This window comes from Lagopus muta, chromosome 7, assembly GCF_023343835.1.
Source record: "Lagopus muta isolate bLagMut1 chromosome 7, bLagMut1 primary, whole genome shotgun sequence".
Taxonomy (NCBI): Eukaryota; Metazoa; Chordata; class Aves; order Galliformes; family Phasianidae; genus Lagopus; species Lagopus muta.
In genome coordinates, this window is record NC_064439.1 from 7,746,783 (window position 1) to 7,768,638 (window position 21,856).

General features: G+C 40.0%; 1 protein-coding gene across 9 annotated transcripts in view; it reads left to right on the forward strand.

The window, feature by feature from the left end:
• Window positions 1-21,856, forward strand: part of DPP6 (dipeptidyl peptidase like 6) — a 489,696-nt gene that overhangs the window by 397,422 nt on the left and 70,418 nt on the right. For all 9 annotated transcript variants that reach the window (XM_048951963.1, XM_048951964.1, XM_048951960.1 and 6 more), the window contains one exon: window positions 13,124-13,244. In XM_048951963.1, coding sequence (XP_048807920.1) covers window positions 13,124-13,244 — 121 coding nt within the window. The remainder of the gene's footprint in view (window positions 1-13,123; window positions 13,245-21,856) is intronic.

Consider the following 21,856-nt stretch of genomic DNA (forward strand, 5'->3'; position numbering starts at 1 on the left):
GGAGCAAGGGTTGGATGGATTTTCATCACCTTGAAGATATCCCAGTTTTCAGAAAACAGAATACTTTCCTGTCAAAATCTCTTGATTCCTTCTTTGCTGTTGCAAAGGGGAGGAAGGCTGGGAGAGTTTAGCCCTGCAGCTTTTTATTTCCGTTGTTTCATCCTTCCAAGGAGAACTTTTGGTCACCGTGTCTGACCTCGTTCTTGCTTGCTTGCCTAATGATTCATGAAAACAGATCTGCAACTGAACAATCTGAATAATTTGCATTCTTTTCAGTTTAGAATAAACAGTGGAATTTTCCCAGGAGCAATTTTCTATTTATCTTGTTTTCTTTTGTCTTTACTCATTAAATTATATGCCAATTTTTGGATTATAAACTCACCAGAGCATGGTTCTTGACTTCTCAATAGCCTGCAGAATGCCATACGTTCTGACAGATCTACATAAATAGCAGCAGATATTGGAACTGAGAAAATCAATGTCAGGAAATCAAAATGCAGAAAAGCCCTCACTTCTGGCATCTCAAAAAATTGCTTTTGTCTTTCTCAGCTTTCAGCCCATGTCTTAAAAAAATAGAAGTCTGACAAGGTTGATGGAAGGATCGTGCCTTTACCTGTACTGACCTTCTGAGTATGGAAGGGGAGCCACCAACTTCAGTTCAAACATTCTCTAAGTATGGCACTTATTAATGGGCTGCTTCTTCTCTTTTGTCCCACCACATTAAACATCATTTATGCCTTTGCAGAGTGAAAAGCACAGTTAAATTTAAGCAGCAGTGCAATTTTTTGTGCATGAAATTGTCTATTCAAGGTATTGGAAAAAAAATTCATTGTTAACAAGGTACAATCAACAGTCCAAAGCCCTCAGTATGCAATGGCATCAATCCCATGACCTTCAGCACGTTCCTAGGTGATTTTCAGTGTGTATGCTGTATTTCTCTCAAGCAGCATCAAAGCATGATACTTTGCAGCACTATAAGGATCTTGATGTCGTGATAAGACTGCAAAAAACATGTTGTGCTCCTCCCTTGCCCTGTTCCATGTATGCTTATCTTGGATTTCTTCTCTTATCTTGATATTTGTGACCCAACAGAAATCATACTTTTCTCCTTTTGGAGTTTCAATACCACCAGGGAAAAAAAAAAAAAAGAAAAAAAAAAGATAAGCAAAGAGCTTTTGTTGATTGATCTTACTGGATTATTTTAATGCTTTCATGCTTTATAGCTTTGCATTTTTACATTTTTAGAATGAGTTTCTGCATACATGCAGAGGGGTCACACAAGGTTTCCATACTGTATTTCCCTCAGTACTGTCTATGCATATTAGAGTTGCTATCAGTCTGAAATCAGTTCTCATAGAACGTGTGAGAAAGACAGACTTGGGTTCTCTATTTATCCACAAAAAAATCAACACAGTGCAGAAATTTCCTTTGCTGGTTTGCCTGAAGGCAGGAAATGCTTTGGGAGCAAGACCTTCTAGTGCATGTCTGTAGCTGAAGTGTGCAAAGAATCCCAAACCCTGAGGTTTTCAGGATGCTTTTGTCTAAGTTACTCCAAAATGAGCACATCTAAGTTCAGAATGTTTGCCTCAAGGACAAGCTGGGGGTGTACATGGGCACTGTTGTCATAAGGATGGCACAAGCAGTAGGACTATTCTAACAGTGCACAGTGAGTGTTTACCTGCATTGCCAACGCTACAGTACCGTTCATGGAAATGGTTACACTCCAACTGTCAGAGGCAGAAGACTTTCTGCTGTGATGCTGTTTTCCTTCCTATAATTCCCTGTAACAGTCTGATGGAGACAAATGATCAGTGACACATCAGATGTGGGGGATAGCAGTTCTTCATAGCTTTAGAGGCAGGAGCTACAACTCCAAAAATCTCTCGTATCCCAGTATTTATCTTTCAGCAAAGAAAAACATGTTTGAGGTTCTCCTGGGTGTTCAATCTTTTGCTGTTTCCACTGTCTTTTTATACTTCCTAAGATGTGCAGGAAGAGGATCATAATTGCATTTAATTGCAGGATTTTTTTGTATGCCCTTGCATTTATGGTGAACTCAGAGTATGGTCAAAATGGGTTCCTCTGGCATTCAGAGCCAATAAATCTTCTGATGTCGACTCCTCTGAAGCAGGAACTACCTTTTATGCTTGCAGATTGTGCAGCAATCAAGTGTATAATTTGTTCTAAAGCAGTAAAACTTAGGTATCACAGCAGGTGCAGTAAGAAATCTCCATTTCACTAAAATGCAAATGTCAAAGAAAAAGAGGAACAAATCTTTCAGCCTCTGCCACCTTAGGTCTTTGCCAGGTGCCCTCAAACAGTGAATGCTAATGATGGTTAAAGAGGTTGTTGTTATAAGTATTGCTGTCAAAAAGGAAAGAAAGAAGAAAAAAACAAAGCAGTGCCGTTTAGAGAAATACTGGAGTTCATTTGTATATAAAACATCGAATGATAGGTCCTGCCATACAGGGTCACAATGAATCAGCTTTGCCTTTTGTTATCAAGAAACTTCAACACCTAGCACAATGTCTTGTTCCCTAGGATATCTAGATGCAAAATGCAGGTTAAGTGATGGCACCTGGAACTGAAGTGGCCTGACTCCTTTAATTAGCAGGTTGTTCCCTGCATGAATTCATGCCAGCTTAGTGCTTGGCAGAATATCTGCACAGATCACAAGTGAGGAGGATTTCTATGGGAGGTACTGAGTCATCTGTTGTTTTTCTAATCTAGTTGAGCCTTTGAACTAATAACTGCTGCGGGTCTATTTGTTTCAACTGTTATTTCACAGTTTTTTTACAGTGTTGTTTTTAAGCTGGACTTCTCTCACTTTTTATTTTTACAATGGTATCTGAATCAATATTTAACTGTGGTCTGCTATATGTAATAATTTTGGCTTGGTTATCTCAGCTGCAAGGAAGAAAATGTTCCTTCCTTTCTAATCCCTGCGTCTGCCCGATTCACAGTTAGAGGACAGCTTTATGCATAGTTCCTGAATTCTGGGAAAAGCAAGAATTTCAGAAAACCTTCGCTTCATCCCCTTTCCCAGTGTCAAAATCTTTATGAAATCTGCAGTCAGATATGTGTATATTCTAAATATGGGGGCAAGTTGCTACAGTTGGAAATTCCCTTTCCCTTTTTTTTTTTTCATAGTGGATATCACTGAAAAGGTGTTGTGTTGGTTTGGTTTTTTTTCCTTTTGATGCTTTGCTCTTTGATCATGTGGTGTATTATTTTTCATTACTACACGTGCTTCTTGCTTTCTCTGACATCAGTAAGTTTAACATGCGGTCCTCATTCATGAAGGGAATGTTTTGCATCCTCACTGTGAGCTCTGCTGTCCCTTTCCATTTCAACATTCTCAGTGCTGTATTTTCACCAGTGTCGAGAGAAGATGCTTCAGTAGTCATTACTGGAAGAAGTTATGGGTACTTTAGATAACATATCAGCCACTTGGTGGATGTGAAGTATCTGAAAGAAAAAGAATAAATAGATGATTTGCCATAGAAGTTCTACCAATGAATCAAAGAAAAATCTACTTTTTTTTCCATCTAAATGTGAGAGCCATACAGTGACTTAGTACTGAGGGCATTTCCCCTGGAGGTTGCCACTGCCACAGACTTCTTCCATGACTTCATAGCCATTACTGTGTTTTCTGTTTTAATTACAATATGAAGATGACAACATACAGTCCTCCTTCCCAGTGAATTTACAGGATTAAAACATTAATTATTGTGGGCACACACATACATACAAGGATATAGCTAACAAAAATGCACATATTGATGGATCTGCTATGCTAACTTAGAGTATTTTGCTGCTGCTTTTTTTTTTTTTTAGTCACAGAGCAATTCACCATCTTGATGCACTATAGTACAAGTACCGAGTTCTCTTCTATTATGTTACTGTAGCTCATTCTATGCTACTGCAGTGTCACAAAGGCACAAAATTTGATAGTAAAACACATTAGGGTCCGTTCCACTGAAAACAGTTCCCTCCTTGCTATCTGAAATGTTGATGTTCCTTTACTTTGCTTGAGTCAGAGCATTAGTGTTTCTGGCATCCTGCTGGCTGTGATTTGTAGATGCAATCCACTGAAGTTATAAGTTTCCTTTTGTTTTATAAAGAAGCAGTCATAAGTAACAGTATGTTTAAATGCTATACTTCAGGACAGCAGAAGCAGTCTCTTAGTTTGCACTGCCTAATCTACTTGCACTGTGGAGCAGCTCACCTTTGTTTGCACTGGTGATCTCACCTTCCCCAGGCATTTGTTTGAGGCATGAAAAAGCCTTTAGCACAGTTCCGTTAGGCCTTCTGGTACTTGCTGCTCAGCTCCTGGAATAAATGCTGATGGGTTTTATACCATACTAAACATTGTATGGAAGAAGCATATTGCACTGCATTGCTCACTGTGTAAGGATGTTGTGTTCTTGGAGGAACCCAGTTGCAAGTTTTCTTTATGCTGACAAGTAATTCGTGTGCTGCTCTCAGCCAGATAGTCATTCTATAACAGAGTAAAATAGTTAAAATTATACGCTGTATCATCTCTTATTAAATAATCTAATTTATAGCAATGCCCCACATAACCATCAGTGGTATTAGTTTACAGAATACAAGATAATCCATCAAGGAGAACTTAAAAGCAGAATCTGAGTTCCATACCGAATGGTACATTTACTGATACATACTTTAATACAACAAGGCAGTCATAAATTAAAATAACCCCATTAGAATCCAGGGCAAAGAATTCCAAGCGGACATGGTTCTCTTTGTCAGTGTGAAATAAATGCTCTTTCTTCCCCGAAGAACAGAAAATAGGGCAGCATATTTTTCTTAAAACATCTATTTTAATCTTCCAAGCTATAATTGCTCATTTGGCCAGACTCTAGCAGATTCTAGGTGTAATTAGAATCTCTACATGTTATTGACTAGCGTGCTCACGAAATATAAATGGAAATAGATGGTGTTTGTAATGATGCAGTGTCGAAAACGTGAAGAGGCTTGTAGAAACCTGAGAAGAATATTAATGTAGTTAAGAACTTAAGCTGAAAGAATTGAGACAAAAATCCGTGTCCAGTTTAAAAAGAAAAAAAATGAAATGTGATTCACTCATTGCTCCCATAGTTTGTTGAATGGGACTTCATTTAGCACGCCAGCTTAGAGTAGCTCTAGAGACCATAAGAACTACAGGATCTTACAAACTCTTCTTCTTTCCAAAGGATACCTTAGTATCTCTAGTGGAAAAGGTCTACAGAATGCTGTTCACAGGATCCTCCGGTGACAACAGAATAGCTCTAGAGGCTGAAGAAGCAAAGCCTTTACACCCTTGTGCAAGCTGTTACATCTCCTGGTTGCCCTTGGGACAGCTGGGACCTAGTCACTGCCTGCAGAAATAAAAAATACTTTGTCTGAGGACGTGAGGAATGGAAAAACATCCCTCTGACTTCTTAGTCTCTTTGCTGGTTGTGGGCAATGACAGCAGAATTAGGGTCTTAACGCTTATTTTACAAGGGAGTTTTGCACAGTTCACGGGTGGTAACTCTCTGCACTTCCTTTGCTAAATGTGTAATCAAAGCAACTATGTGCAGCAGTTTTCTGTTGCAGTAATTCTGGTGGTTTTCCTTTGCGTAACTGATTGCATTTCCTTTTTTTGTTGTTGTTTTTTTTGTTTGTTTGTTTTTTTAATAACACAAATCTCCATTCAGTTACTCTCTTACACTACTTGTATTAGACACGGAGCCTTTGATCTCTGAGTCAAAAATACTGCTCCTGAAATGTCTATGAACCAGCACTGTTCTTATGGGTGTCAATCTGTACTACTGTATTCTCTGGTCTTAGTGGTCTTCTCAGCTGTTTTCAGCTTCTCAGTCTTGAAAGCCTTCCTGCAGAATATTTCTAATACTGGAATAGTCCTCGCTTCACTCTGTAAGTGCCACCTTTGGCCTCTTCTAGGAAGAAGATAAGTACATTTTACCCTTGTCCAAAGTAAACGTTATCTGTGTGGTGCATACGTTCAGAAAGCGTGTCCTCTAAATCCTTGCCCTGGGAATCAGTTATCTTCTTACTTTGAATTACAGCAAAGCTAAACCCTTAAATGAAAAATTGAACCTGTAGCCTTCCCTGTCAATAATTTATCAGAATTTCTTTCTCTGCAATATGTTGATTAAATAGAATAGTTTCATTCATTCATTGTCAATCTTAATGATGGCATTTTGGTTTTGTGAAAAAAGAATCAACTTTAAAAACTTTCTTTCACTTCTCCATCATCATTGCTGTATGTCTCTTTCCAAACCTGCAAAATTGAACTCTGTGATGCAGGAGAATAAAAATGTTTTGACTCACTATTTTTATCCCAATTGCTATCAAGCTTTTCTGTTTAAATAGCTGGTGTTAGAAGTCTAATTAAAATACTCTCTCTTTTTATATAAGCTTACTGTTGAGGAACAGTTTATGCTTTTATTACTCTTTTTTTGAAGAACTGATGAGTTGGTGTAATCATATCATATGCATTAAGAACAACACTTATGATAAATATGAACTTTGATGTTCAACTAGCTTCCATTTATGCATTTTTTCACATTCAGATAATCATCATTCATTGAATAATGCATAATCAATCAGTAACAAGCTTTAGATTTTTGCATTTGATTTTTGCATTGATCATGCATTTTTCTGCATGAGTTGGTGTAAGAATTATCATTGCAAAATGCCAAGACCTTTTCAGTGCAGTGCTTGTCAGATTTCCATGATATCCCAAAGTGAGAACATGATGATCATATCTGATTCAAGATGCTGCGTGGACACAGATGGGCATGCTAATTCTGTGTAGTAAGGACGAGTTGAGGGAAGCAGCAAGGGAATCTTTCTCTTGACAGTGTTTCATTTTCACAGTCCTCAGCTTCCGGATGTCACATGGCAATGGCAAAACAGAACTGGTTTGAGAGGGGCCATCTTCAAAATATTTGAATGGAAGTAGAGGGAGCGTAGAAACTGAGATGGAGGGAGAGATCTCCCTGGGTGCGCATTTTCAGGAGCTTGATAATGCTCCAAATTACTTGTGTCCATGACCTGACAGCTCCATGATACTGCTTGCACGCTGTGGCTTTGTTACTGCCCGCAGCCAGTTATTTAGTATATAAACAAAGAGGTGATATTTTCTTCCTGGACGCATCAAGAGGCTAAAGCTGTCTTGTTTTCAGACCTGGATTTCAGACCTGTGTGATGTGTAACACCGTGCAAGTGTAAGGTAGTTAATATTTAGTTCAGTTCAAAACATGAAATTTTATCTGGCTGTATTCACCCAAAAAATAAATGGAAGCTTTTAAAAATTAACAGAGCACCTTACATGAAGAAGTTTAAAATGCCCTTGATGGCACTGTAGGACTTTTCATATGTACACCTGGCTGAAGAATTAGTTGATGTAAAGGAGTAAGAACCTTAAATTGTGCCTAGAGTGGTTTCAGGTGGTAGAATCCTCGTTTGAGGGAATTTGGTGGTCCAGTTCTATTGAAGGATTGACTAGCCACACAGAAATCTGCCTCAAGTGATCACCTTCATTTACCCACATAGATTCATGTTAGGCTTGTTTGAAGAAATCAGTGCCTGCTTCTTAAGAAGTGATGTGACTGGCATTTAAGTAGAGGAAACCATGTGAAGGAGAAACAGTGTGACTTGGACATGATTAGGACTGCAAGTAACAGAGAGCTAGTGGACCATATCTTGAGTAGATGAAGATACCTGATACTTACTTTTGGCTGTCTATGGTCGGTAGAAGCAGTAGATACCTAAACTGTATAGACTGCTTTGATTGACTTATTTGGACATGGAAGCAACCTGAAAGCCGTAAAAGCTGCCAGAGAATGAGCAGTCCATAGAGTTAGGCAATTCTTCATTGGTATCTAGGACAGTTTGGCTCACGCCTTTGGAGCCACACACTGACAGAAGGTCACCACCAAGGTGAGGTAGGATTGATGCCAACCTGCATGCATTGGCATATACACAGAGCAAGATACGTAAAGAGCCATTTTTCTTTGTTATTTCAGCAAAAGGAATTTTGTAGCAGCTGTGGCTCCGCCTGTGCAGAAGGGAACATTATGAGTTCAGTATCATGTTGAAGCTGACCGTGGCTCTGCAAGTAATTTGATCAGTATGACATGCAGTTCATTACAGGACAAGGAGCAATTGGGATCTTTTGTCTCTCAGTCTTCACAAGCTTATAATAGTCTACCTGATGTAAAATTATAATTATAGCACGGATGATCTTATGGTTCATGCATTGGAATAGAGCTCAGGCAGCTCAAATGTGACTCATGGTTTTGCTGGTGCACTTATGTGACACTAAAAACTGCATTTGTCTTCATATACATAGGTTTCTAGAGCAATTCAGATGAATAGTATTGAATATATGTGGGCTCTAGATGCTTTTCCAGGACAGTAGAGGTTTCTCCTGCATTCTGCATGATACTACAGAATGTTTTAGACGCTGTGAGGGGCTTAAAATGGCTCTGGGTACCTGTGAGTCTTGTCTTCAGTGTCCCTGCTTTTCTTTTCTTTTCTTTTTTTTTTTTTTTCCTCCACATGTTCAGTGAAGACTATTATCTCCATTCTAGGCTTACCAGTCTACGAAAATATGCTGTTGGGGTAGGGATGATCTTTTTCTGTGCATTTGTTCAGCATCTAGAACAGAGAAGTCCATGGATAATTACTTTTACATAGATATCTTTACTGATTTTGCAAAATTAAATGTGTTTCTGAGAGACAGAATTCTAAAATGAATCTGCTATTTCATTTATTCTGCTAGAATACTCCCTCAGGTAAACTGGCTTGCCAGCTTATTTGAAGACTTCTGTAAATGGAAAAAACCAACAGCTGCAAAAATCACAATAAAAATGAAATAAGGCTTTAATATTAAAAAATGGAAGAAAATGGAGTGCATTATGTTAGATGAGGAGAAAGTAGATGTTGATTTAAAGCTGTGTTCCACTATTAATTGAGGCTTCTATTTTGAGACCGTTGCTCTTTCAGACTGCAATTGGGCTGACTTGGAATTTAATACATGTTCAAACCTTTTGTGCCTGTCTATACATGAGGCTGGGTCTTATTCACCAAACTCTCAATGCTAAATAGACAAACTTTTCATGTTAACTAGTCTCCTGTGGGCTGACCTTGCAGTGGGAAGGCTGCCCTCTGGCATGTAGGAAGTATTCACACTTCTCCAATGTGTAAGGTAATAAGCATCCAGACATTAACTTCATATTTGGTGATGCTAAATTTTAAAGATGTCATTCATTTAGTTGGCAAGAGAACTCGGAATTCTTCCTGAAATTTGGAGAGTAAATCAAAGCATGAAAAGCACAGATTAATGTGTGTTAATTTATTTTCCCATGGTCTTTGAGGAAATGAGAAGTTCTCACCTGTTTGGCTGTAAGGAAGGGGGAGTGAAATAACTGTAAAAGAAAGTATAGTATCTTTCAGTTCAGAATAGTCAGCCTTTAAATAGTTGCAAATGAAGTTTGACATGGATTAGTCAGCATTGTGATGGATCTTGTGTGTTGTAAGATGATTGAGTTTACTTTGCATTAGCTTAGTATACATTTATTTTACTGGATAAACGCCTAATCTTTGACTAAAAGATCTCCTTCCATCTTAGGCATGTGGTCCAAACTGCATAGTACTTTCTTCTTTAATATTAGTTTTGTAAAACTAATGGCTTGCAGTAATCAGTTCTAGTACAAATTGTGATCAGGCAGAGATTTCTTCCCGGTTCACAGGAACTAGTGATGTGTTGATACCTGAGGCTGAGGGCATAGTGGCTTATGCTGAAAATGCTGGGTGATATCCTGAGCCCCACAAGGGCAACAGCAAAATCCCCATGGGTTTATTATCCTGAGAGTGAGCAAGTAAGTTTTTTTAAAAAAAGTCTTTATCTCAGTCCCCCAGGGCCCTCTAGTTATCACTGTGAAGAAATATTTCATTTCTTGAGCCCTATTATAACATCCAGAAGGAAGAGAAGGGAGTCTGCCATTACACCCCAGAGAGTCACGCTAATTCTGATTTCAATAGGAGGAAGTCTTTTTATCCATTTTCAAACAGCATTCTTTTAGGTTTTACAGAATCACAGAATCACCCGGGTTGGAAGGGACCCCAAGGATCATGTAGTTCCAACCCCCCTGCCTAGCAGGGCCACCAAACATACACATTCAGATCAGGTTGTTGGTTTCTGTGATACTTGGAAAAGAAAAATTGAAGGCAAAAAATACATTTTTTTTTTTTTTACCTCTTTTCTGTCTCATGCTTTCATCTTGTTTAGCTTATGACTTGTGTATTTTACAGGGTTAACGGTTACGGTTTCTTCAATCGATGTGTGGATGTTTGTGTTCTTCTTACTTCTTTCAAAATATCTTATTTTTTGGAGGCTGTGAAATGTAATAACATTTAATGGGCACAGTGTAATAACATAAATGTAAATGTAAAATGTAATAACAAACCTGCACAGTGCTCAACGTGGGGATCTCCCCCTGACATTGCCCAGCTTTATTTCCCATGCCATTTGTTGCACTCAGTGCTGGATATCATGTGCTGTCCATCAGAAAAGGCATAGACATTGCAAGGATCTTGGGGATAAAATCGTTCTCAAATACACACACCAGAAGAGAAGGCACATGAAAATTATTATGCTCTTCATCTTCTGTACAGGAAGGCACACAAAACTCAGCTTGACCCCTTCTGTTGTCCTTTCTTTTATTATTTAAGATTGCTACATAAAGTAAGCATAAAATAATGTGGAAATGATGTCCATGGATTTTTTTTAATTGCACAGATTTATTATTCTCTAATGAGCTCAAAGGATTCTGATTGCTTGATAGGAAGCGCTACTTTGATGTCACAAAATGTAAACAGTAGAAAATATTATGAAGAGGTTAAAAAAAAAAAAAAAATCTAATATCTGTAGACCAGAAAGTGAAGTAATCCAGAGACATCTCTTTTTGATGAATAACGGAATTTCAAAAGCTTTTTCTTAATTTATAAGATACATTACATAGAAATCTTCCGTCTGCTGCTTCAGTTATTTTTTTATCTTGATTATGCTTGACATTTTTAGGGTACAAGGCACTGTAGTTAGGAGGATAATTTTAAATTCTCTATGAGGTGCTGCAGTTTGGCTCTGAATTACACGGGAGATGGTTTGAAGTCAGTGCACTTTATTATTTTCCATTGCAGCTACCAGATACGCTATGCAGCCTGACTAGTGCAGTGATGCTTTGAAAGACAAAACAGTGAAGACAGAAAACATTGCAGTGCTTTACAAAGCACAGGGCAGAGGCAGATTGTCATTCTGCCTTATTTATTTTTCCTGTAGACTCATTTAACATTTAAGACAGTACAAAATATTGCAAAGCCTTCATTTGCTGGGAGAAGCCGGGCAAGAAATGGGCTGCATCACTTGAATAACTCCACCTGGCTGTGCACCTGTTGCATAAGAGGTTGCCCAAACACCCATCGCACGTGTTGATGTAGAGATTTGGGATTGTCCTGCAGTTTGGGGATAGCATCCTTTAGGGCATTGTGCATTGCTGAGAACAGGTTTCTCAGGTCCCAGTCTGACCAGTCTTCCCTTTTACCAACAAATGCCACCAATGGATTGTGGACAATACAGGGTGTCTGTTGTGCAAATTGAAGATACACAGCAGGGAGTGCAGAGCCTTGGCTGTGTCAGGAGGAGGTGCAGAGAAGAATGGTCCACAACACTAAGGCTATTGTGTCCCAGCACTGTTTTTATCCCCATTGCCACCCCATACTGCTAATAATATTCATCAGTTTCTATTCTTTTTTTTTTTTCCCTATAGGCTTTGAAAAACAACCTCATATTTTGTCCACAGTGATTTTCCTGATTATTTTTTTTTTTTTTAATTTTGTTTTTTTTCCTTATGTTTTGGCAGCCCTCCCATGTACAAGCTAGCTAACACATTGAATTCCCTACTAGGGGTCTTCAGTCTGGATTCTCTGCTTACTGAAAATGCAGGCAGGAATGAATCTTCCACAGTGTATTTTTTTTCTTTCAAAAACATATTAATGGCCTCTCCTTAGTTTAGAAGCCCTTGTAGACTAGAAGGGCAAAAAGCAAGTTCCAGTTGCAGTCAGACTTTTCATCCTTAGGTAAACTTGCTGTAACAACTGTCAAAACTACATTAGGTCCTATACTTTCTTCTGGTATCTTTCCAGCTCATCTTTAGTTGAAACACATACCACAGTAGGACGTGAAACAGAAGCTGAAAGCAAATACTTTTTCTCAATTCTATCCTTTCATGAGTGCAGCATGAGAAATTGCATTCTCGTATTGTGCTATAGATACCTAAGATTTGTTCCAATAGCCCAACCTTCTATAAACTCATCTGTAAATGTCTGCTGAACTCTATTAACAGTTTTGTCTTTTAGTCTGTATGGATTGCCTGGTACTCTGTTCAGTACATCTCTGCAGCCTGAGTGGATCTCAGAAATTTTTTCCAAATAAGACTAGGCTGTGGTTCACTTTGAGGGGAGGAAGGAGAGGATCTCTGTGTCAATGGTGACATTTAAGCACCTAACCAGATGATGCCATAGACCAATATATATAAATATATAGAGAGATATGTATATTTAAATGGCTGGCTAAAGTTTGGCTCACTCATCATCTCTTAAACACCTAAATGAACAGTCTGATTCCCAAAAATGATCTGGTAGCAGTAAGTCTTAATGGAAATATGCAAGAAGCATTTTCCAGTAATCAGTTTAGTCGCCATCAACTCTGTGTCCTGAAGCACTTCTTCAAAATCTGGAGAGGTAGTGTACCTCATTTCGTGCCTTCTCATGGCACTCTTCAATTTCTGAAATGAGGACAGGACCAAGAAAAATAAAGCTTGTGTTGGAGGACCAGGGCTTAGTTTGCTATAAATTAGCATATTTCCAGTAGTTGATGACATTGGAAGCAAGCTGTGAAAATCTTTTTTGGATGAAAATGCTATAAAAATGTGATATGTGATTATTTTTTTTTTCCTTTATTACCAATTATTGTAAAAGTTAAATGCAATGTCTTAAAATGGAGCCACTGCTTAATGCTCTTCTCTTTTTCTTTTTCCTTTCAAATCAGATTTTTATCTTTGAGAATAACATCTATTACTGTGCCCATGTGGGGAAACAAGCCATTCGAGTGGTCTCCTCAGGAAAAGAAGGTGTTATTTTCAATGGGCTCAGCGACTGGCTATATGAAGGTAGGACACAACATCTAGGATGGCAGTTAGTTATGAGTTTTTTACACTCTACACTCTTGGCAGAACTGTCTGAAATTAGGTGTTCATTGCTACATTTCTGGGGACTGGTGGACATTTGCTAAAAATTTGCTGTTCTAACAGTTGTCTGAAGTGCTGGACTGGAAATAATGTCAAGTGATGTCAGAATCCTGTTTTGTTGTTCAGGCTGTTTTTCTTTCCCTTAGTCCAAAAGTAATAAATCACGAAGCATTAATGAACAGAGCTGGTTCATTATTTAGTGGCACCTGCAATCACTCAGAGATGTGACAGTTTTCAAGTCACTGGAAAGGACAGAAACATGGAGGGGAACTTGCTTCTATTTTAAGGGAAGAAGCTAGGAGACAATTTTACTTGATCGGTTGTTTGCCACAGCTCTATGCATGCCTTAGAAGCTACTCAGCTCTTGACAGCTGACAATTTTCTGAAAGCCAGGTTCTCTCAGTAATTGGGTTCCTTCCCTTGAAAATGGACCTGGTGGGGCAGAGGGTCATTGCTGGAAGGGTCCAGAGGGGAAGATATATGAAGAGTGGCTGAGAGCCCAGGATTCACTGGGGGCAGAGCAGGCTGAGGGGAGGGCTCATGGCAGCTGCAGCTTCTCACAGGGAGCAGAGGGGCAACCACGGGGCCTGAAGGAATATCATGGCGCTGTCAGGGGAGGGGCAGCTGGGGGTGAGGGAAAGATTGTGCCCCAGAGTGTGGGGAGCATGGAACGGGCTGCCCAGGGCAGCGGGCATGGCCCCAAACTCATCGAACACATTGGTAGGAATCTGATACCCGTTTGGATTACTTTTGGTGTTTAAGTTCATGTTTATGTTGCACTGCAGAACACTGACGAGCAAATATTCCCCTTGTGAAGTTCTTTGTAACCAGAGGAGTGGCTAAGAAGTTGCGAACAGGACAGAACAGAACTGGACAGGCTGGTTTGACTCTGTAGGTCAAGTGTGCGTGTTGGTAGCTGTCTTTTGCTGCAAAACATCACTTGGTACACAAGGTCTTCTGATAGAGCCTTGCACGCAGCAGCATGCTGACAGGAGAAGTTTGTCACAATAGTGAGCTCGAAGCCCGTGGTGACACTTGTGTTTTGCTGACATGTGTTTTTATTCAATTACTGGATTGCTCGGGCAATTTCTTGGCAGACATTGACTTTCAGATTTGTCCTTTATAATGAACTTACTCGTTAACTGTATATTAATATACTGGGATGATAAAGGAACCAAATACAGTCTGTGGATATACCAAGCCAGGTTCTGTAACCTTTCTGAGTACTGTGTATGCAATAAGACCTCTGATCTTGTTGTTCACTTGGAGTACATTTTAACAGAAATTGGGTTATAACATCCCTTTGGAAATGTCACTTTGAGCCCAAGAACATAGGGCTGATGTTAAAATGAAAACTTCTTTTACTTATCAAGCAAGATAAAGAGGGACCCCTAGGAAAATCTGAAATACATGTTTTCAGGTGATAGAGTGCCACTCAAATCCAAAGGTGGCTCTTGTAAGCTGAGCTCCTTCCCTTGCTCTACATCACTTGGAGGTGAAGCTGGATGTAGGATCAGTACTGAGGCAGATGTGTGAACAAGCTGTGGGGAGGCAGGATCAGATGGGTTTGCAGCATCCAAGTGTCAGTTCTCTGAATGCATTGATGGATGGAGAACGATCCCAGAATGAATTGGATATGGCAGAGTGGTGAGTGGGTAAGGAGTCTGTGAGAGTTCAGGCATTAACATTAGAAAGGCTGAAGCATTACCCTTCCAGCAGCTGGGACGCTCTGCTGTTACACAGTTACCAGCAACTTTATTTAACCAAATTCTCCCCTTTTCTTGGGTGCTTCATCTTTGAAGGGTGGGGGAAAGAACCAGAATCTTTAAATTCAAATTCAGCTGAGTGGAGTTTCTTGAAATCTGAGCTAGGATCAAAATTTACCATCCCAGAGCTACTTTTCACCTCCCTCCATTCCTAGTGATGTTTGGAAATGTCTCCTCCACCTTACTAGTTGAGCTGGGATGCTCAAACCCACGTCTGCTTGCACCACTACTGTCTCAGCAAGCTCCCGGGGTGGATGCTGAGCATATGTAGGGATCTTGTTCCATCTGTGCGGCCACCTCCAGCAGATAGTCTGCAAAGAGCCGCTGAAACAAGATCACAGCGAGTTGGGCATGTTGCTCTATGCTCTTTTTGTTGCTGAAGTTCACCACTGCCAGCAATGGCAGCTGAGCTTCACTGGAGCACCTGGCGGGTTCGTGACCTGCTTATCACTTTTCCTGCATACATTACAGAAATAAAAATGTTGGTATTTTCAGTCTTGAGGAAGCCACTTGCAGTATTTTTACTGTCATCTTTAAAAGCGTATCACCAACACTCCTACTCCCCCATTTTGTAGAGCTGCCTGCACCGTGGGCAGATTGCAGCCCCAGCAATGCAACAGTCTTTGGGGTGTCTCCCAATGGCCGAGATAAATGGTGGGTACAGGGGAAACACTCCTCTTCATAACAGTGTTGCTTTTGGCACAACAGAATAGATGCTCTGTGCTATTAATCACAGGTCTTTACCGGGTCTGGAAGTAAAGCAGAGCTAGAGGAGGTTTGACAGGCTTTTTTTGCCCTGTAAAAATGCAGGAGTTCATTTCAATTCAAGTTAAGCTCTGCTTTTGTAAATCTGCCAAAGGGGAAAAAAAAAATTCCTCATGGTATTTATGCTGATCTGTAGACTTTTGATAATATAGTGAAAAACATTTTGAATCAATCAGAGCTTAATCTACTTAGTATATTTAGCTGGAAGGCTGTAGATTGATACATAGATTACTGAAACATGAAAGCATAGATTAAACATGGCTTTTATTACTGAAATAAGCATTGACAGTGTTTGCATGTAGACTGACTTAACATTTTCAGAGTTTTGCCTGATAGATGCCTGTGCTAAAATATTGTGAGATCCCATAAGAGAGAACTTAAAGTGCTGTGGCTGAAACCAGCTCAGCATTTAAACGGATAGCATGCACAAAGAGGGTTTTTCACTTCTGGCTGAATCCTGGGGAGCGCTGAACCCTGCCTGAGCCTGTTTCAGGCTCCATGTACATGGCTCTGCTGGGCAGGACAAGGACCTTCCCTGGCTGCTCTGCTCTGAAGTCCTGGTTTGACCTCTTTTCAGCAAGTTTGCATTCACAGACACGACTCTGATGTTGCATTCTGCTGCATGGAAGTCACAGGGGAGTGGAGCAGCAGGCACGTTCCATGTGTTCCTTCCATGGGTGGGAGGGGGAGGATGGATTTTTACCCACAGATGAGCTGATCCTGTGTGCAGACTGCGAAACGGAGGGTGCTGCTTATTTCTTGTGCCCTTAGACATAAAAGCAGTACCATATAAACCATTTTGCAACCTGATCTGAAGGACTTGTTTTGTTTGTGGTTTAGGGACTTTGCTTGTAAAAGGAAGAGTTACGCACAAGTTAATCCCTCACCTCCTTTCCCTGTCGTGGTAAGGGTTTGTTCTGCAAGTCCCTGAAGATTACCACAAAGCAAGGACCCTTTTCCAGACCAGTACTGACCTGGTAGCTGTGACATCTCATCTGGTCTCCTCAGTCTCACGCTGGAGGAGCACATCTGAATGGCTCACGTGGCTCTCATTTAAAACTCTTATGCAATATGAGTTATACGTATCCGACATCTAAAATTGATACTCTGCTCTGTTGAGCTTAATGCACAGTGGTGTTGCTCTGCTTTATTTTTGGCTGGGGAGCGAGAGGAGGAGTGAGAAGAGACTCTTTTTCCAGCTCTGAGTCGCATGCCTTATTAATCTTCATTCCACCCGCATCTTGCTTTATCACCAACAGATCCTCTTAAATGACTTTGTAGTGACACCTGGTGGGGGAGGCCAGGATGTCATCATCATTAAGACAATGAAACTGCAGAATTTTTTGCTGCAAGATCTAGTAAAAGACTTCCAATTTCCCCTCCCTTGCACTTCCCTGAAACTCCCCTTGTGCTTATGGGAATGACAGAGCCAAAGCTGCTGGCTGATTTCACGCTAATAGTGCTTCTGTTCCTTTCCTAGACTTTGCAAAGAGAGAAAAGAGAATGCAGTAATAAAGAAAAATCTTTTCCATAATTTAATCAGCATCTCAGAAAAATCAGAGTGTATATTTAGAACCTGTATGGCTGGTCTCAGAGGTGCAGCGCCTGGTAACAGCTGCCAAAACAAATAGCATTTCTCTTGAGCAGTATCTTTTATGCTTATAGTATTTCAAGCAACTGAAGTAGATATATTTCTTCTGGTCAGAAGCATTAATCCTGGAAGTCTGGAAATGGCCTTAACGCTGGGTAAATGCTAGATATGTCTGCTGAAGCATTGCCCTCTGCCTAATTCATCTGTTTGCTTGATTCTTCATTGTATAATGTGAGAACTCTAAACCTTTAGTGCTTGAAAACAGTAACTGATGATTGGACAGATTGGGAAGGGGCATTCATAATTAGGCTGAATGCTAGTAACTACAAAAATTCCTGTTTGGTGTCATCAGAAGAGATGAGGTAGTGTAACATCTCACTGTGTAGGTTCAGCCTTTCCCAGTAATTAACTGCTCCAAGGCTTACGGGGAGGTAAAAGTTAGGCTGAGTCATCACTGAACGCTTTAAGATCTCCTGGATAGAGTGATCTCTCGCCAGAAGGATGCTCAAGGCAGGACTCCAGACAGTCAAAAGGGCCCTCCTGGATAGGACTGTTAATGAAGCAGATGACTGCTCAAGGAAGTGGTGGAGTCACTATCCATGGAGGTTTGCAAGAGACATGTAGCTGTGGTGCATAAGGATATGGTTTATTGGGCACGGTGGTGATGGTTCATAGTTGAACTGGATGATCTTAATGGTCTTTTTAAGCCTCCTTGATTCTGTGACTCCTCTTGGACGCTGCACATGAAGAACCAGTAGGGCAGTGAATGGCAATTCTCATCTGTTTATTTTTAACAGTTAACGTATTTTCAGTCAAGTAATGTTTTCCATGGAAGTGGGTAAATGTGTAGCTCTGCATTTTTTCCATTATGGAGCAAAGGATAACAAAGAGCACTTGGAGATGCCTTCACAGTGTACCCTAAGTCCAAAAATCCTTGAGTTTTCCTCAGGAATGTGCAGATTATATTTATGGCTTATGAGGAAGACGTGGAATTTTTACCCTTGGCTCTGTGCCTCTTCAGGTAGGGCAGGAGACCCAGTTGTTGTTTCAGTGACATCGCTATATTAAAATAGAAAGTTTCTTTCTGCATGTTGTGCATCGTTCAGCATTGCCTATTAAGTGCATGCAGCTGTTGCATAACACTTCATCCATGCAGTTCCCAGTTGGCCATTCTTTAGCTTTAGCATTGAAAATGTGACTTTTTTTTTTTTTTTTAGTGTACGTTTATTTGCATGCTAATTTGCATGATCTGTCCTTTTCTGTTGTGGGCAAATAAAAATGAAGGGCAGCTTTACACCTCAGCCATGTGTTTGTAACAGAATTATTTACAGTTATTTCAAAGAAGGTCAGCTGTACGCAGCAATGTTTTGCCTTATCTATGTTTAAAAAGAAGGCAAAAGGCTTAAATTTCAGCTGGCCATACAATGAAAGGCTTAGTAGAAGTTCCATGATCTTCTAGTATTGGTGGAGTTTCCCTTTCACGTGGCTTGCATCACTGGGGATGGGCTCCTGGCCCTTCTCAGTTGGTTAAGGTCAGAGAAAATTGAACCATTTACAATGCACATTGAGAACGCCTGCCTAGAAGTCAGCATGCTCCTGAAAACTTTTAAATGTGCCGTTCTCTGGACAGGCTTCAAAATCCATTGCCTCACTGCAATAAGCCATGCCAGCTCTAGCCCAGGCTTTAACCTTCCCTTTCTGCAGAAGGTTGTTTAGAAGGAGATTGCCAGCCAAACCCAACACCTGTCATCCTCTAATTTTTGGATCACCATCATTCTGGCTTCAGGATGACTTTTGGGAGGAAAACAGAATATTATTTACTGAGGTCAGTGATCTCCTTGGTGCAGTGGAAGGAAGCCAGGTGGCTGTCCTGATTTCGCCTGTCAGTCAGTAGCTGCCAATGCTCCAAGTCCAGGGTGTCAGGGAGTGAGACTGTTGGTGCTTGCACTGAAGAAGCATGTGCTTTCCCTTCTCAGATGCCCTATTTAACATGCTGTTTTTTCGGGAAGAGCTTTGAGCCCCCAGACTTCTCTTGGCACCATGATCATGTGTTGCATGCTTTACTGAAATTTAGAGCCCACAAAGTCTGTCGCTAAGCTGAGCGTAGATTTTTCCCTTCAACACATCCTGCTTGATGGCTATGGGTGATAGAATGCTGAAGGCAGTACCTTGGTGTGAGCTCACCTCCAGCCAATAAGGGAAAAGAGAATTGTCCTTTCTACAATGAGTTACTGTCCTCCTGTATCTAATGCCAGTCTAGTCATTGTCAGAGTGGAGATTTCCAATAAATCAGATCCACCTTCATAATATTTCAGGTAGCTTCTTCCAGTTCCATGCAATGCCTTGCAATTCATTCATTGTTGTTCTGATTTTTTTTTTCTTTTTTATTTAATTGTTTATTTTGGCTAGGCTTTTATTATTAGATGATTTCTATATGTATATAGCAAGAAGAAAGTGTCATATGCTGTGGTTGCCAGTATTTTAATCTTAATCATTCTTTCGAGTTGCAACAGGTCTCCTTGAGTGTGATTAAAGTAATCATGAAATTAATATGAATCTCTTCCTGAGCTAGATTTGCAGTCTACATGGAACATGTGAGAGCAGTTTGGTTACAGTAGTTTAAATCCATAGTGAGTCTTCTGATCTCTGCAGATTTAGTTGAGATTTGAAGCTTCCCACAAAATTTAACCCAGCTGTTGTAGTAGAATCTCCTTTCTGTTCTGCTATTTTACTGTTGCTTTGTCGAGCACGTATTTGTCTCTTATTCATCTTATGCGAGAGAAAAAAGCTACCCAGTTTGCAGCCAAATTAAACCTGATTAGCTACTGCCTTGCTTGAGTATGTGAATGGAAATGAAAAACTGACAACTGAAATATGCAGATCAGTATGAAAGTAGCACCTGGTATTTACAGATCTGTTCTTACAGATATCCAGCAAATTCTGCATCACTGAGTCAAATATATCTAAGACATGTATTGGGTTGTACAACACAACTGTTAGGAGCTTCTACTTGTATGTGAGTTCTGTTTATATGCATCAGAGCCATTTACAGTAGCCTTAGGAGAAATACTTTGTCCCCGTTTTCAGATTATACTCTCATTTTGAGGAACTAATCTATAATTTCTGCAGTTTAAATATTGCAGAATATATTTTGACATATGCTGTGCTAAGTCTGAAGTCTGGATTAATTGCGTGGAAGCTCACAGTAGTGATGCCAATCTTCACTATGGCTGTGCTGTAATGTTCATGCTCTGTGACCACTATCAGAGTTGCAAAAAAAAAAAAGCTTGAATTGTCATTATTCCTAGAAAAAGTCTGAATGTTACACAGCACTTAAGAACTCTCCCAATTTTGAGAGCTTGTTTTTTTTTTTTTTTGTACACATTGTGGCTCTTAGATTCACAGAGTTACTGTGAGCTCTTTATCATGGCAAATTTACATTTACCTCATTAATTCCCTAAGGGAAATCAGTGGTTTTCTTCTCTCAATAATCTCTATGATGTTGTTTTTGTTGTTGTTTAAAAACTTATCTTAAAGAAAACAATCTTAGCTGCCCAGGGAGGTGGTGGAGTCATCACCCCAGGAGGTGATCAAGAAACATTTATATATTTATATGTGGCACTGAGGGACGTGGTCAGTGGTATGGTGATGTTGGACTGATGGTTGGCCTAGATGATCTTAGAAGTCTTTTCCAGCCTTAAAGGCTCTACAGATCTTAAAGTGCTGCATTCACGAAGTGATTAAAATGGCAGAAATAAGTACGGCCGAAACTGAAGGATTGCTTTAGAAATTTTATTAGTACATAATTCCACCAATTTGACCTAAAAAGTAAATTTCTGTGTGTTTTTTGGCTGTTTTTTTTTTTCCTTCTTGATGCACTCGATCCACCACAGTGGAAGAATTCTTGCTTATGGAAGTTCAGGGGCCAGTGGAAAACCTGTAAGAAGTTTAAATAGCTATCTCTTTATCTCACTGATCTTTGGCCTGAATAAGGAGTATGTGCCAGAAGAAAAAAAAAATGTAAAAAGCAAAAATAAATGTACTCTGTCTAAATTAGAAAAAGTGAAAGCTACATGAAGAGAATGAAAATTCTGCCGAGAAATGTGAGCCTCACTAGAGGCTTGACCTATCCATTGTTGCATAAATGTAGCAAAATCAAAAGAATATCAGAAATAATGACAGCAGTTGGTCATCTGCTCATAATTCCCATCCATCAGCTCTTCTAATGGGGAAATGAAATCGATGAAATGAAGCGTGCTTTTTAAAAAAACTGCAAGGCCTGCTTCTAATGTGAGCTGGAAGCAGCCACAGGTTGGAGCGGGTCTGCAAGCAGGGAGGCAGCGACCCGAGGATGAAAGGGTGAACTCATGTGAGGAGGATTAGACTGAACAGTGCCCCACAGAGCTGAGCTC